At 41.8% G+C, this 14,968-nt stretch overlaps 2 protein-coding genes and 1 long non-coding RNA gene across 8 annotated transcripts in view; 1 reads left to right on the top strand and 2 right to left on the bottom strand.

Moving 5' to 3' along the window:
- LOC109461807 (MAM and LDL-receptor class A domain-containing protein 1-like) overlaps positions 1 to 14,968 on the bottom strand; it is a 101,292-nt gene that overhangs the window by 71,098 nt on the left and 15,226 nt on the right. The gene's annotated exons all lie outside the window — the stretch shown is intronic.
- LOC109461812 lies at positions 2,108 to 2,480 on the bottom strand. The gene is made up of 2 exons (XR_002139714.1): positions 2,339 to 2,480; positions 2,108 to 2,203 (listed from the first exon to the last, which is right to left on the bottom strand). It is a non-coding gene; the product is annotated as an uncharacterized LOC109461812 (long non-coding RNA).
- Positions 2,558 to 4,343, top strand: LOC109461810. Its single transcript, XM_019758256.1, has 2 exons — positions 2,558 to 2,883; positions 3,573 to 4,343. Exons 1-2 carry the CDS (start codon positions 2,578 to 2,580, stop codon positions 4,341 to 4,343), a joined length of 1,077 nt encoding a protein of 358 aa, XP_019613815.1. The 5' UTR covers positions 2,558 to 2,577.

Raw genomic sequence — 14,968 nt, 5'->3', positions numbered from 1 at the left:
AAAAACTGGCTGTTAGGGTTGTTTTGGCTGCTTGGTAGGTTCTAAAACTAATCCCATCTTCTTGTCTTTTGGTGGTCTTCAAGGGGGTCAGAGGTCATGCTGCCAGTGTTTGCATTTGCCGGGCCAGGGTTTCGCTGGTCAAAAAGTGAAATTTTTGGACTAAATGGACAATTTGGATGTTGGACTACCCTGTCAATATGTGTTTGCAATAGTTGAACACTCAAGTAGGTGATTGTTTACAGCTCAGTTCTTAGATGTTTCCATATATTCCAATAGGGGCTGGAATTAGTGGGCTGTGCCCTACAATGTTATTGACCAGTGAGGCCTGACTGCTGCTGTCCATTGTGAACGGGTCTTTGGACGACGCGTAGGCAGGAATGGCGTATGCTCCGTCAGGTTCCACCTACCAACAAGAAACCAACACATAATTAAAAATGACATTTACCCCAGAATGTTTAAGTCTTACTACGAAGCTGGAATGCATCCATATAATGCAACTTAATATGTTCATTACGTTCACAAATCAATAAACAAATCTTATGTTCACAAATGAAGGAACAATAATGTTTCTTGATTTGTGCCCGTCGCTTTTTTTAAATATTCATATGAGCGTGTTTGTAACCTTGTTTCATGTCCTTGTTCTAAGATGAAGCGTTAAGAAGTTACTCACCTGCCCCTTAAGTTCCCGTGGTGTGACAGACCACTCTACCGGCCGCCCTCCTGCACCATGTAAGGACTCGTAATTGTCTGGTAAAATAAAATATATTTGCGAAGATGAGAGAGAACAAACTAGATTTCAACGTAAGATTATGAAACTTTCAATCAGTTAGGCTTTAATACATTTAGATATTTATGCATATGCGTGCATCTTTGGTATTGTACTGTATTGGGTGGGTCGGATACTCTCTCTTCGAAGCCAAGGGTCTAATTGTGAGAAGCTTACAATTATTGGGGCTGAATCACAAGGGTCTAGAGCGGCTGCCATTCGGTGCTTACTCAGGTGACCTCATTATGGGCCCAGGTGCGTCCACTGGACTGTCAGGTTTGAACCACTCACACCGGGAAGATCCCTGCTCTTTTCGATAAGTGTGGTGGGTTCTTTAGCTTGCCTGGGGTGTCACTCTCCCCAAACACGGGACATCCATTTAGCATCCTATCTGAAGAACGTTCTTAACTGAAGCCAAGTACTCATTTACACCTGAGTGAAGTGAAGACAGTCGTGTAAAGTGCCTTTCCCAAGGGCACAAGATCGCTGGAAACGGGCAGGATTCGAAACCGGGACGTCTTGGGTCTGAACCAAACACTTTGGTTTGGTTGGCTCCATCTGTTTTAGAAAAGTTAATAAATTGTCTAACTTGATAACTGTTGCGTAAATTAGATCAATATTTTCATAGCAGGCAACTTACTTGCAGTGCTCCTTCGTAGGTCTTCGTAGGTTCGGACGTTACTATCTCCGAGTTGTGGTCGAGCTGGCAAACGTCCAAGTTGGTGACTGTTGTTCTGGGTATTGTTGTCGTATCTGGTGAGGGGATTTGTCAATTGCTTCGGATAGTTAATTAGAACGAAATGTTTATGTGATACCTTCATATTAGGTCAATACTCAAGAGGGTTTGCTCTGTAAATACAGTTAAAACTATTCTTTGATTCGAGTCAACATAGCCATCTACAGAAGACGACTAGAAAAAGAAAAAAATGGTAACAAACTTCTACTATTTAATGAAAAAGCATATTATTTTACTACCGTCTTTTATCAGAGGATGCTGCACTGAAACTATATTGTAGTCGCAAAGTGCAATAACTATATCTAACGTTTTGATCACCTTTCTTTCTTTATCCTTTTACGCCTGCAATAGACGATGATAACGGTCACGACAATTCCTAGAATCACCACCGCCACGCTGGAGACAGCAATGATTTTTACTGATGTGGACGACAACCCATGTTGTTTACCTACGAGTTAGAAGCAAACATTTAAATACAAGACAGGAAATGTTTATTTTTTTGCTGTTGTCATTATTTTTTCATTTTAAGGCATCGCCATTAAATGATTAAACATGGAATTTTAAGGTTTAAATGAATGACAATATGTTATCATCTAAGAGAATGCACCTTCTGCATGAAGAGGACAGTAGGTTGCGAAAGACACATCGTCAACAGCTATGTCTCCCTGGTCTCCATTTCCCACAACAGCCTCTAGAACAACCTAAATAGGGGTACATAAAGGTTTAACTTAATCATATGTCCTATTAAACTTAATGACTTACTCGTAATGTGCATTAAACAACAACGAGTCTACGTAATATCGATACGTACCCCACAGTTATGTTAAAACAGATACCTGATAGTTCCTGTTGTTAGTACCGATGTTGACTGAAGCAAGCAGCCATCCCCTCCCCTGTTGTCCCTCCCGTCGCCACACTTCTTGTGTTGATTCATCCTCCACGTTCCTCACCAGAACTCGCAGACTGCCGATGTTACGGCCTTGCATGTGGTCAAGGAGGGATTATCATATTTCCCGACATGCATTGCGGGTTTGAAATAATATAGCGACCGGGCCGTGACGTAATCACTCCAAAGATGGCTTCTGCCCAAGGCGGATCGGCTCCTGGAGCTGCGATAAACACGTTGTTTACAGTTAAACCAAAGATTTTGGAGGATAATCCAGATGTGTTGCTTTGTTGTATGGACACATACAAGTTCCGGATTCGCTTTTCGGGGGTTTCGTGCTTCGAAATAGCTACTAGACGCTGCCACATAGCAGTATCGGGCGACCCACCAAACCTCCGGCGGCTGTGCTTGATTCCTGACCGGGACCTGGGCGGAGTGTTCGCCGGAGTGCCGTCTCCGGTCAAACTACGCGTCAGATCGAGTTCTACCATCAAAGTAAGATTTACTTTATGTCACTTATCGTTTTTGGTGACCTTTATAAATTTTGTGTGATCAACAGAGCAGTAATTCCGCGGCAAAATTGGGCTATAGTTGGTGGGAGGGGGGCATGTATGCTCCCGGCTTTGTTGTGATTTTCTGCGACTTTCGGTGCATTTGTATACTATTCCCTGTAAATATATGATTCCGAACTTGTTCTACTATGATTTTCTTTGTGCTACATATTTTTTTCATGACCATCACTTTTTTGTGGTCGAAACACAAGTCAAAACAGGAGTACAACCCGTCAAAAACAACGTACAAAAATTATGGGGTGGGAGGGGGGCATGCACACGCTTTTCAGACGCTTTTCAGTGCATTTTCACTGCCGTCTGTAAAACTGCAATTTCGATCCAGTCAAACTATATTTTTCTTAATCCGACTTAATATCTTAGTCTGATATATTTTTTTGTTGTTTTTGTGGGAACTGGATTGTTTTCATTGCAAATGAGGGAAACTTTGCCTATTATTTGATACAAACTGACCAAATAGCTAAGTTCTCTCTGACAATCAATGTATTTTTTGAAAATCTTTTTCAGAAATGTATCAATTTATCTTTGCTTGATTAGCTCCAATGTTTTTGGCATCTCAGGTGATTTGAAAAGTATTAGAACCAAAATACTAAACCACAATGGCTTTTCTTACAGTTCAACTGTTCTGAAGATGTCAACAAGCAAGAAGTTTGGGGCACACTTCTCTGGGAGGTGGAGCAGCTGCACACAGACAAGACAGCGATAAACTTCCCACCAGTCGCAGCAGATATCCCAGATGATCTGCCACATGGAATGGAATTTCAACCTGTCGACATCAGCCTACCATATGTAGACAAGTGTAATTGCCTGAAGCCCATCCAGTCACCTCAGTTACCTCTCATCTTAGTGGACATGTCCCGGGACATGCATGACCCAGACCCAGTTGTCGATGCTTTACAGGACTTTCACCTGTCTGAGGATGAGTCCGATGACTCTCAGGAACAGGATGGAAACACAGACAATCAGTCAGACGATGATGATAGAACTCTGAGTGGACAGATTTTTGCTGTCGCCGGGTCGACCTGGCAGGCATGCTATCAAGATGCCTTAGACAAGTGTTCTGCTCTAAGACGTGATGGTACTGATGTTGAAACTCGAGCAGCATTTGAGCCCAACAATGTTAAGGACAAAAATGCTATCAAGTTTGAAGTCTTCGTAGAAAACTGTTGGCAGGTTGTGGGGTACTGCCCAGGCACCAAAGTTCCCAAACTGACCCGGGCAATGAACAAAGGTGATGTAACTGAGATTGCTGTTCACAAGTTACAGCTTTCTTACTGTGCCCCTGCAAAAAAAAACTTGTACAAGGCATACGTCAAGATTGTCAAGAAAGGGACCTGGGAAAGGGATAGCTTAAACTACAAGTACAACTCAGTCATTGTAACATAAACACCATAATAATTTTCACTCATTCTTCTCGCTTATGTAAGGCTTAATACTAAAATAACACTTACTTCTGTAGTTTTGCAGAGGTAAAATTGAAGCTTGGAACATACTTAGACCAATGTGTGCGAAATTTTGTTGTTGTAACAATTTTTATTACTTATCATAAGATGCCACAAAAATAGGATCAGGTGGTTTCATGAAATGTAATTTTCATTTGTCTATATGTTATCTGTCTATGACCCCCAAAAGACATGCAAATGAGTGAACAGCATCGAGTCTTTGTCTAATGAAACAGGTAAAATATACATGTATATTATTTGATATTGACACATAAGGTACTTCCAACTTTTGTTTAAGAACACATGTTTAAGGTACTTTCTTACTTTGACAAAATATTGAACAAAGAACTTTCTCATAAAATATCAACTTTGGAACAAATAGGCAACATATGGTTATATAATAATATATACTGGTTATATAATAAAGTATATTCTTGTTACAAAGACTACCTGGCTCAATGTGCCTTACTGTCTTGATTTGCAACAGGTGTTATAAAATCAAACTTTACTACCTACCTTTAAACTTTACTACTTTACAACAGGTGTTATAAAATCAAACTTTACTACCTACCTTTAAACTTTACTACTTTACAACAGGTGTTATAAAATCAAACTTTACCTACCCAACTTTAAACTTTACTTCTTAAACATAAAGAAAAAGTCTGCTTTTGCACGTGCACATTTTTAGAAACACTTGTTCAAGTTACTGTTACTTTTACCAAAAACAATGTCCTGCAGTTAAAATTCTTTAAAAAATATACCTTTGCAACAAACTGGCAATATATACTTCAAAATACCATACCAAGGGCTGGACATGTAATAAAGAGTTGTCTTAATAAAGTATATGCATGTTCTTGTCTTCATGTGTCTTACTGCCTTCACATGCAACTTTGAATCAAAAATAAATATGCCCTGAGGTTAACTTTCTTTGGCATATACAACATTGCAACAACTTGGCAAAATATCTTTACTACACTAGGTATATCTTAATAAAGTATATGCATGTTCTTGTCTTCAGGTCTCTTACTGCCTTGACATGCAACTTTGAATCAAAAATAAATATGCCCTGAGGTTAACTTTCTTTGGCATATACAACATTGCAACAACTTGGCAAAATATCTTTACTACACTAGGTATATCTTGATAAAGTATATGCATGTTCTTGACTTCAAGTCTCTTACTGCCTTCACATGCAACTTTGAATCAAAAATAAATATGCCCTGAGGTTAACTTTCTTTGGCATATACAACATTGCAACAACTTGGCAAAATATCTTTACTACACTAGGTATATCTTAATAAAGTATATGCATGTTCTTGTCTTCAGGTCTCTTACTGCCTTGACATGCAACTTTGAATCAAAAATAAATATGCCCTGAGGTTAACTTTCTTTGAAAATACAATGACAACAACAATAAAGTATATACTTTCTCAATCTGCCTTTCTGCCTTGACTTTACTATCTAAACATAAACAAAAAGTCTACTTACATTTCAAGCTAATGTCTTACTTTGAAACAAAGGTTTAAAGGTGGGGCAGCATGTTTGGTACCTCCGGCAACGGTACCTCGGGGCGATGAATCATCTGCCGGATAGTCGCCCTGTTGCGGACCGGCAGGAATCCCCTCGCGCTTGTGAAGATGGAGGCATCCTCTCTCCTGCAGGATTGGATCCTGTGTAGGCGGAGGGGATTGTTTCCTGCCTCATTGAATGAGGGGTACAGCTCATCCCCTCTGTACCTCTCACTGCTTGTCCAATAATAGAATGGCAGATCCGGATCTATCCGCTTAGAGAATTCCCTGTATGAGATTAAAAAAAAAATATTGTTAAGTTCAAGTGCACATAAAGACAACTCACCTGCAGTTCCAGAAAAGAAAAATTCAAAGGGCTCACAATCCTGTCACTTATGCAGTTTTGCAGCGGGAAACAAAAGTAAGTACTTTCCAGGGCTTACCTTGACCTAGCCACATACTTAATATCAAAACAACCCATCCATGCTTCCTTAAGTAACTGTGTATACTCACATGTGGAGCACACACACACACACACACACACACACACACACACACACACACACACACACACACACACACAAACAGTGGTGAAAATATTACCTCAAATACAGAGTTTTAAAAAAGCTGATACCTGACTTCTGTTGGCCACCGTGCATGCAATTCCTTGAGGGTGAATGTGTTTCCCAGGTGTCGGTGTAGGCCCGCGAAAAAACCCTCGACATCGTCAGTTGTACTTGCCCTTGGATGTTCCTCATGGCCAATGACGACATTCTCGCTTCTCCGAAGCTCGACTGATTCGATGTTCGCTGTGACCGCGATCAGGGTTTCACGGCTCCAGCCCAAAACTCCTTGCCCGAACCTAAGAAAGGGACAAGAACATAGAAATTCACTTCACTGAGTCTGTAATCCATCCTGGCATTCTTGACTTATACCATTTGGCAACATACAGATCCACATGTTAATACAAGTGTAAAAATATAACCTTGGTAGAGGTAGCAATTATCTTATTAGCTAGCTCTTCCTTTGCAAGTTAGAGAGAATGGCTGTGGCATTTTTTATTCAATCATAGTGTCATGTTTTCTTGCCTGTTGATATCCATAGTTGTGAAGTCTACGGGAGGACGACGCCATGGGGGAGAACGATGATGTGGCATGAGTTCATCAAGCACCATCGCCATCATAGCGGTGTTCTTCTCCGTCCTTTGTTCTTCTGTCAGACCCCGCCCGTCAGCTGCTTCGTGCCACCCCGCAATGGTTTCCACATAGCTAGCTTCTCGAAGATACCCCCTGTGCCGAAGAAACCTGGCCATGCTGTATGACAGCAAGATTTCGGCATCTTTAACGGACTGTTTACGCAGCCCAAACAGGGCTGCCTCCGTCAGACCAGGCTTCGGCTCCCCATCTTGGGGATGGAGGGCATCTTCGAGAGCATGGTGGTTAAACCATCGCGGGGGCTCTTTCCTCAGATGTGCAGCTATCCTTTTCAGGAGATGGCAGTGATCCTCCCTCCTGTGTAGGTAGTTTCGCCCATCTCTCTCAGGTACAAACATGTGGTGTTTAAAGTCTACCCCCCCCGCCATGAGTTCGTCTAGTCTGTATCTGTATCTGTAGGTGGAGAGTATGGCCCGGAGCTGGTCGAGGAGGGACTCGGGTGAGTTTGCGCGGAAGGGGGAGGGGCAGCAATCTGGGGGCACAAGCTGTTTGCGTAGTCGTACAACAGCATCCTCGTCTGCCATGTTGTGCACTGTTGTTAGCTGATGGAACTCCTCTATTACTGCTTGTGGGATGGCCTTATCTTGCACCTCTGTTACCGGCATGCCCAAGTCATCCTCTGCATAATGAAACACAATAATCAGGTAAGTACAAACTGGTGTTCAATAGTATGCAGAGTCTATCTTAAGATAAGCTTTACACATTGGAAACAAGCAGATACAGGAGCTTTTCACTACCACCCCCACCCCCTTGCAAGAAATGGTCAGTTGAATCAGTTGCACTGTAAGTGAACAGAAATATAACAAACAGATACATGTAAAACATGCTATGTGGTATTACACAGTCCGATACAATAGAGAGGCCATGCATAAAATTTGTGTTAGTCGAAGAAGAAAAACTAACCCCCAACTTTCCGCAGTGACTTCAGTATTGTCTGTGCAGTCGTCCTCCGGACACTGTCCTTAACTTCCTGTATTATCTCGTAGAGATGGATGGGACGCTTGTTCCCCAGGCTTCTCAGAGAGTTGAACTCTCCATCCGTAACGTCACCTATGACAACAAGACAAAGCTCCACGTAAATATCAACATAGAAAAAAAAAACACATGGACATGCTCAATAAAACACAGTTACCTAAGTGCCAATTATAGTATCAAATAATGAATTTTGAAGTAGGGCAGCTTTCTGACTGTTACAACTGTTCAGCTTAGCAGCATTCAACAGAAGCACCAAATATTCTAATAAGCAGTCAGGTGAAACATTTTCTTTTAACTTTTCTATGCTTTAATTTCAACACTTGTCTTTGTTGTGTTTATATTGAAGTAAAGAAGATTATAAAGGATAAACTCCTACCAACAGGTGTTAATCCTAGCTTCTTAGCCTCCTCATGGCACTTGTTCAGGAACTCCTGGAGAAACTGATCCCGCAGGCTGTGATAAGGGATGAGTTGTATTGGTATGGCATATGGCTTCTGGTTGCGCCTCTCATCTGATACCATTATAACCATGGCATGGTCGGCTGCAACTCTCCTCTTCTTGAAGAGGTTCTGTAGGTACGTTTGACTATCCGGTGCCAGTTCTACAAGACACTGGGCGACTCGGTCAGGTTGAGGCGAAGAAGGGTCGAGAGCTGCCAGTAGCCGTTCATACCTACAGAATGCATATGAAAAAAAAAAGGCACAACTTAAAAGCTGAAAAGATAGACCTCCAGGGATCAAGATATCTAACACTGTGCACTGACAGCTTGCCAGCATTTTTACTTCATTGCAATCTTTTATTATTTGTTCCTGATAAAATATGTTAAACAGCATCATTGTGTTCACGTGATGAAATCTATCAGGTGTAAGGCAACATTATGTAAAAATAAGATAATAATAATAATAGTCATTAAATTAATTCATAAGTTACCTTTCATAGAAGGTTTTGGCTTGCACAAGTAACGTGTGGTATTCAACCCTCTCCCATGCCAGGCCCTTCAGGAGTTCTGTCGATGAGTTTGGCTGGCGGAACTTTTCAGTGTACTTCTTCTGTGCGACTTCTAGCCCATCCTCAAGGAAAACAATGTCTTCCTCAACATCCTTCAGGAGTTTGAGGACATCGGCCTCCAGCTGACTTCGGGTGGGAACCTTCCCGGCTTCCTTAACACAGGCCACTCGCCTGTCACTATCTTCCCGTAGCTTTTGCAGGCTCCCATCACCGAGATCAACGTCACCCGCCCATTTCCCCTTCATGGATGTCTGCAGGGCAACCTTGATGTCACACGCATCAGCCTTGAACCAGACGCGTGTCCCAGGCTTTTTGTGCTTGGCGAAGTGTTCCAGAGCAGTTACCTGCATATGACAGAAAAAACTTACTGCAGACTAACTTGACGTTTATGAAAGTTAAACTTTTGACCCGTCACCGTATCCACTATTTCCTGAAGGGAATAACGTGACCTGCCTATATGTACCAACATTATACTGCATCCATGCTAGCATTCAAACATAGTAGGAGAGCTTAATGGCCACTAAAGGTATAGACATCAGACAGAACAAACTTACCAAATTACTATCTCAATTTTTATTATTTGTTCCTAGATCAATGACATGATATCTCAATATTAAGATGACAATGGACTCTTACAAAAAGAATGAGGTTTACATACTAACCTGTATAGAAGAGCTGCCATCATACTTGTCCTTCTTTGCTCTGCGGTACATAGTCTCAATGCATGGAGCTGCCACATTCATTTGAGCCTAATGTAAAAGGAAGAGAGTTGTACGACAAATAAAACATGAGGAAGAAAGGGAATCTAATCCATACAGAACAAGACTTATTGTTCTTTCAAAGCACAGCATTTAAGTGCCTAGGAAGTTTAAAGCAATGAAGCTAACAGGAAGCATGTTCAATGTCTAATCAAGTCATTTTTTTCAATCTAAGGCGAAAACCACTAAGTTTATTTTTTCAAAAGAAATAAACAATAACACCAATCCAATTACAACAAGGAGCAGGGGTATAACATAGTGGAAACTACCAAACAACAATACCAGTCAGGACATATAGCAAAGATGTTCTTGCTTTTCTCCCTGTGATTGACTTGTCATATATATAAAAGAAAATACCTTTAATGGGTTCTTTGCATCCTCTTTGGGCACTCCGCTCCATCCAGGGCCACGGAAAAGGCGCATGAAACGTGTTGGGAACTCTGAACACATTGTTTCCAACCAGACAGCATAATCAGGTGCAATGGTAACCTATGGAAAAATTAAAACTACATATTGGTGTACGATCTATGTCAGAATCATCCTCTAACTTCTAAGCATTTGCCATCCTCTCAATCCTCTTAGTACTAAAAGACGAGATTTCAGAAGTGCATATCAATATAATTGTACAATTCTTACATTGAACAAATCAATTTGAATGATTTCATAGCTACCCTATGTTACCCTCATTTACATGTTCCCATATAACACAAAACAACATGCAGCTATAGGTACTGTAGCTTGTAAATGAACTATGTGTTCTTTGTACATGTACCTGGTGTACATTCGTTGCACCAAAGAACTCCAGCTGATATTGGAGTAGGCCGAATGGCATCCTGTCAAGCTGCAGAAGTGTAGTGCTGGAGTCATCAGGTCTCTTGGAGCTTAGCACGCGTGCGAAGGTGTACAGGAGGTTTGGTTTCTGGTTTTGCTGAAGTGTGTTCATTGCGGTAAGGGAGCGGGAAAAGAAGTCTGTAGGATATGTGTTGATGTGTTGAGCTGTGGCCATGGCGGAAAACAGTTCATCTCCAAAGGATGTTGCGGTAGGAAGAGGGGTGATGTGTGGCAGTAGCAGCATTAGCAGGGTGCTTAGACCTGTTGGGGACAATGCCTTGCACTGCGAAAAAGCTGTCTCCATGCTGTCTCCACACTGTTCTGATGGTCTGGTGTGCTGTGTTGTTGTTGCATGTTGTGGTGTTGTGACATTGACCTGGCATCCCCTGCTAACTGTAGTGGTGTTTACTGTTGTCTTGCTGATTATGTTGTCTATGTCCAACCCGAAGTGTTTTACAGCCTGTTCCAATGACTTGTCAAACTTGTCCCTGAAGTACCTGGCCCGGTTCCGTACTCTGTTATCTGTAACAAAGGATGAGAGAAATCAGAAAAGTCACAAACACACATGCAATTCACATACACGTGCACTTTAAACAATCCAAAATTAAAACAATTGAGGGGGTCCACCAAAAAATATATAAAGTCAACCGAAACCCACTTAATGTAAAAAGTACATCTCAATGACAAACATGCAAAAATGGAAAGTTCCCCCACTTACTTGAAAGAAGAACACTGCTGCATGTCCGTTTCCTGATGGCCTTAGCTGCATCTACCCAGAACGGGCTGTTGGCATTTTTCATGGGCCACTGGCAGTTTGGCTCAATGTTCTGATTGTCATCAAGCAATGACAGATCAAGAAATTCTATCAGAGCCTTGTCTTCCTTCTCTGTCCATGTATGTTTCCTGACTGGTGACTTTGGGGGGATATGGCGTGGGGAATATCTCAATCCCTGAGAACGTGTTTTCTATTTTCAAAGACAAAAAGGAAAAAGTATTATAGCAACATAGAGAAACCAAATGAAAACCTGAACCTATATACATGTACATACATGAAGTTGTTAGAGTGAAACAGTTAAAGTGAGAGAGCAGCCAAAATCCATTTTATCACCTTGATTTGGGGGTACTAAGTATTTGATACTGTTTATATTATTAAGAAAAAAAACTTCACAACAACATCAAAGAAATACACGTTTTCATGTCAGAACGATAAGATCTCTTCTATATCAGCAGATAACTTTGATATAGAATATTTCAAAATGTCTCATGACATACCTTTGGACTTGCAAATGATAGTGGCCGACAAATTGTGTTGTCAGACACCTCAGTTTTCTGGGACCTTTTCCCAGATGGTGTGCTGCCGGACCCACTGATGTGTTGTCTTTTTCTTGGGGTTGACTGTGGTGTCACGCAATTGGGTGTAACGGACATGATGTCTAAGAATAAACAAGAGAAAAACGATAAGGAAAGGGTTGCCCGACGGTAGCCCCCCTCCCCACACCACACGCACTGACGCAGGGTGCCATCGAAACGAAACAAACCCAGAAACGACGACAGTTTTCCATCATGTTCCTGTAAGTGCTTGCCACTTTTTTTTATATATACAGCTATCGGTAGTTAGTAGTAGCATCTTTATTTTACTCATTTTACTCAACCAGAGCGCCACTAAGAGGCACGAATTTCGAAGTAAACAACAATGTGACGTCAAAATATACTCCCTACAAAATCTCCGTTTTCGTCGTCTTCCGATGGGTGCTTTTCGGTGCTTTTCCCTTTTTTTTGTGCACAATCATCGTCTGATCAATAATCAGTAACCTTTTTTAAAAAACACCGTATTATATTCAACCAGAGCGCCACATTTTGGAGTGCGTAAATACCATTCTACAGCAACGTTACTGTCATAATACGAGAGAAACCCGTCAGCGATTACTTCAATTTTTAACAATTTCCAGTCATGTCAGACAAACCAGGATATCTCCACTTCTACGTTGGTATATGAACACTCAAAAACGCCGAAGTTTACTTACCTAATACTCCATGCCGCTTCCCTACGGCCCGTAAATGCCGGCAACCAGCAACACAGCCACCCAAGCGCCCGCCATTTTGTTTAAACCCTTGGTTTCGCGGCAAAACGTCATAATCAGATGCAAATCAGATGCACGCAATGCGCGTGGGATACTACCGGTATCCTCCTTGGCATGTGGTAGAAGAATGGGAACTAGACGGAACAAGGGCGGTGTTTAAAAAACACACCGGCGACGTGAGTATTTTAATAATATAATAGCATAAATTTGTAACCCTTTTGATATAACTTGAGTAAAAGGAATTTTTCTTATAACGGATTGTTGTTTTAGTACTACTAGTATTTTAAAATGTGTGTGTTTTTAACACCGTATTGTATGTAGGAAGTTGTATTGTTTGTTTTTGAGGGTGCTAATATGATGCATGCATCAACAAATGAAATGTGTACCCTGAGCTGTAACTCACATTCGTATGGATTTATGTTTGATTATTTAGGAAGTACGTGAGTAAGGTATAGTTATTAGGAAAGAATGGTATCTGACGCAAGTATTACCACATAAGGATGAAATTTTTAATAGGTATTGCCATATATAATAGACACGGCACGCTACGTGTACACTGAGTGGGTCTCCACCAGAAAGCAGACCGGGCGCTCCTCCAAGGTTCCCCAGATATCTGGCGTCTCCATATTCCACCTAACATGTCTGACTTTCCTCAGCGCCTTCACAAATTCACGGAGGCGCTGAAGGGACTTGTGCAGAGCTACCCCAAGGTCACAGTATGGGACCACAGACGTCTGTGGAGACGCAACCCAAACTACTTTGCGCCTCATGCCCGTAGCCTCATGCTCCCCCCGGACCCCCCTAGGAACCTCGAGGTCCACTCAAGCAGTGGGAATAACCCCCCATTCAAAATCCTGGCTACGGGCATGCGCCTGACGGCTTACACTTGTCCGATCTGGGAAACCTCCAGTATTACAAGAGTGTCCGCGGGGCTTTAGACCGCCAGCTAAAGCACATTTAAAACGTGTTCGCTTGTCCCTTGTGAACCCCTTTCCTTTCTCATTCCGACACAATTTGTGCCCGATAGGCTGGTTTCCCCTTTTCGTTCGCACACGCACGTGGTCTTGGTTTCTTTCACGCAGTTAGGCGTGTTTTGGCCGGGTTTTTGACATGAGACACATGTTAATATATTTGAGACAATCTCTATCCTACATCATGCCTCGCACGTGTTGATACTATGCATGGTTTGTGATACAACAGAATAAAAGGTTGCATATCTCGCCAAACAAGAAATGTCTCTTCTGTTTATTGTGTTAGATTGCACTATATAACTAACGGTGACCTGGCCCGATAAAAGGCGTAACGTAAACAACCGGAGCTCAGTCTGACGTAAACCTTCGTGGTGTTCACATCGCGGAGAGCTCCGCTGCGTAATACTTCAATATCTAAGGCCCATTGCGCCCCACACATTCAGAGCAACAAGTATGGCATTGTATAATAGTGTATACAATAGTGTATATAATTTACGGGCAGCATCCTTGCACCGACAAGCGATACCCCGACCCGTACGGTGAATGTCGGGTCTGGACACCGTGTAGTAACCGGCATCGCCGTCTCAGTGCCCGTGTCCTCTGACGACACTTACTGAGAGGTTTCCCGGATAACATTTCAATGCACATTGCAGTATTTACGCTATGGGTCACTGAATAAACAAATTATTGGTGTTTTCCCTGGATACATGACGAAAATATAGGTATACAAACTATGATACGATCGTGGCCGAGAGCAGAGACCGTTACTCTGCACGGCCTATTTCGGTACAACACAGTCAATGCTCCGCTCGGAACACCACAGACACAAATAATTTCTAAACTGTCGGTAACATAAATATCGTCATATACACATCCCCTAGTAGATACTCTGGTTAGTCTGGGTAAAGGATAACAATCACTATGAGTAGGTCACGCCCGTTGAGATAACGTTGGAATATAATATGGCTCCATTGTTTGATCTTCAGATGATTTTTTTACACAGAATTACTAGAAAATCTGTTCCTTGTATCTGCTTGGAGATTGTGTCGGTCGGATCTTATTGTTTACGAGGTCTCCAAGCAGATGTTCGTGGGTATAGTTGGGGTTGTCCCTTTCTCTGTATCTGCTCCATTGTTTGATCTTCAGATGATTTTTTAACATAATTACTAGAAAATCTGTTCCATGTATCTGCTTGGAGATTGTGTCGGTCGGATCTTACTGTT

Source organism: Branchiostoma belcheri, unplaced genomic scaffold, assembly GCF_001625305.1.
Source record: "Branchiostoma belcheri isolate BF01 breed outbred unplaced genomic scaffold, Haploidv18h27 scaffold96, whole genome shotgun sequence".
In the NCBI taxonomy this organism is placed as follows: Eukaryota; Metazoa; Chordata; class Leptocardii; order Amphioxiformes; family Branchiostomatidae; genus Branchiostoma; species Branchiostoma belcheri.
This window is presented reverse-complemented; position numbering and strand designations above follow the sequence as displayed.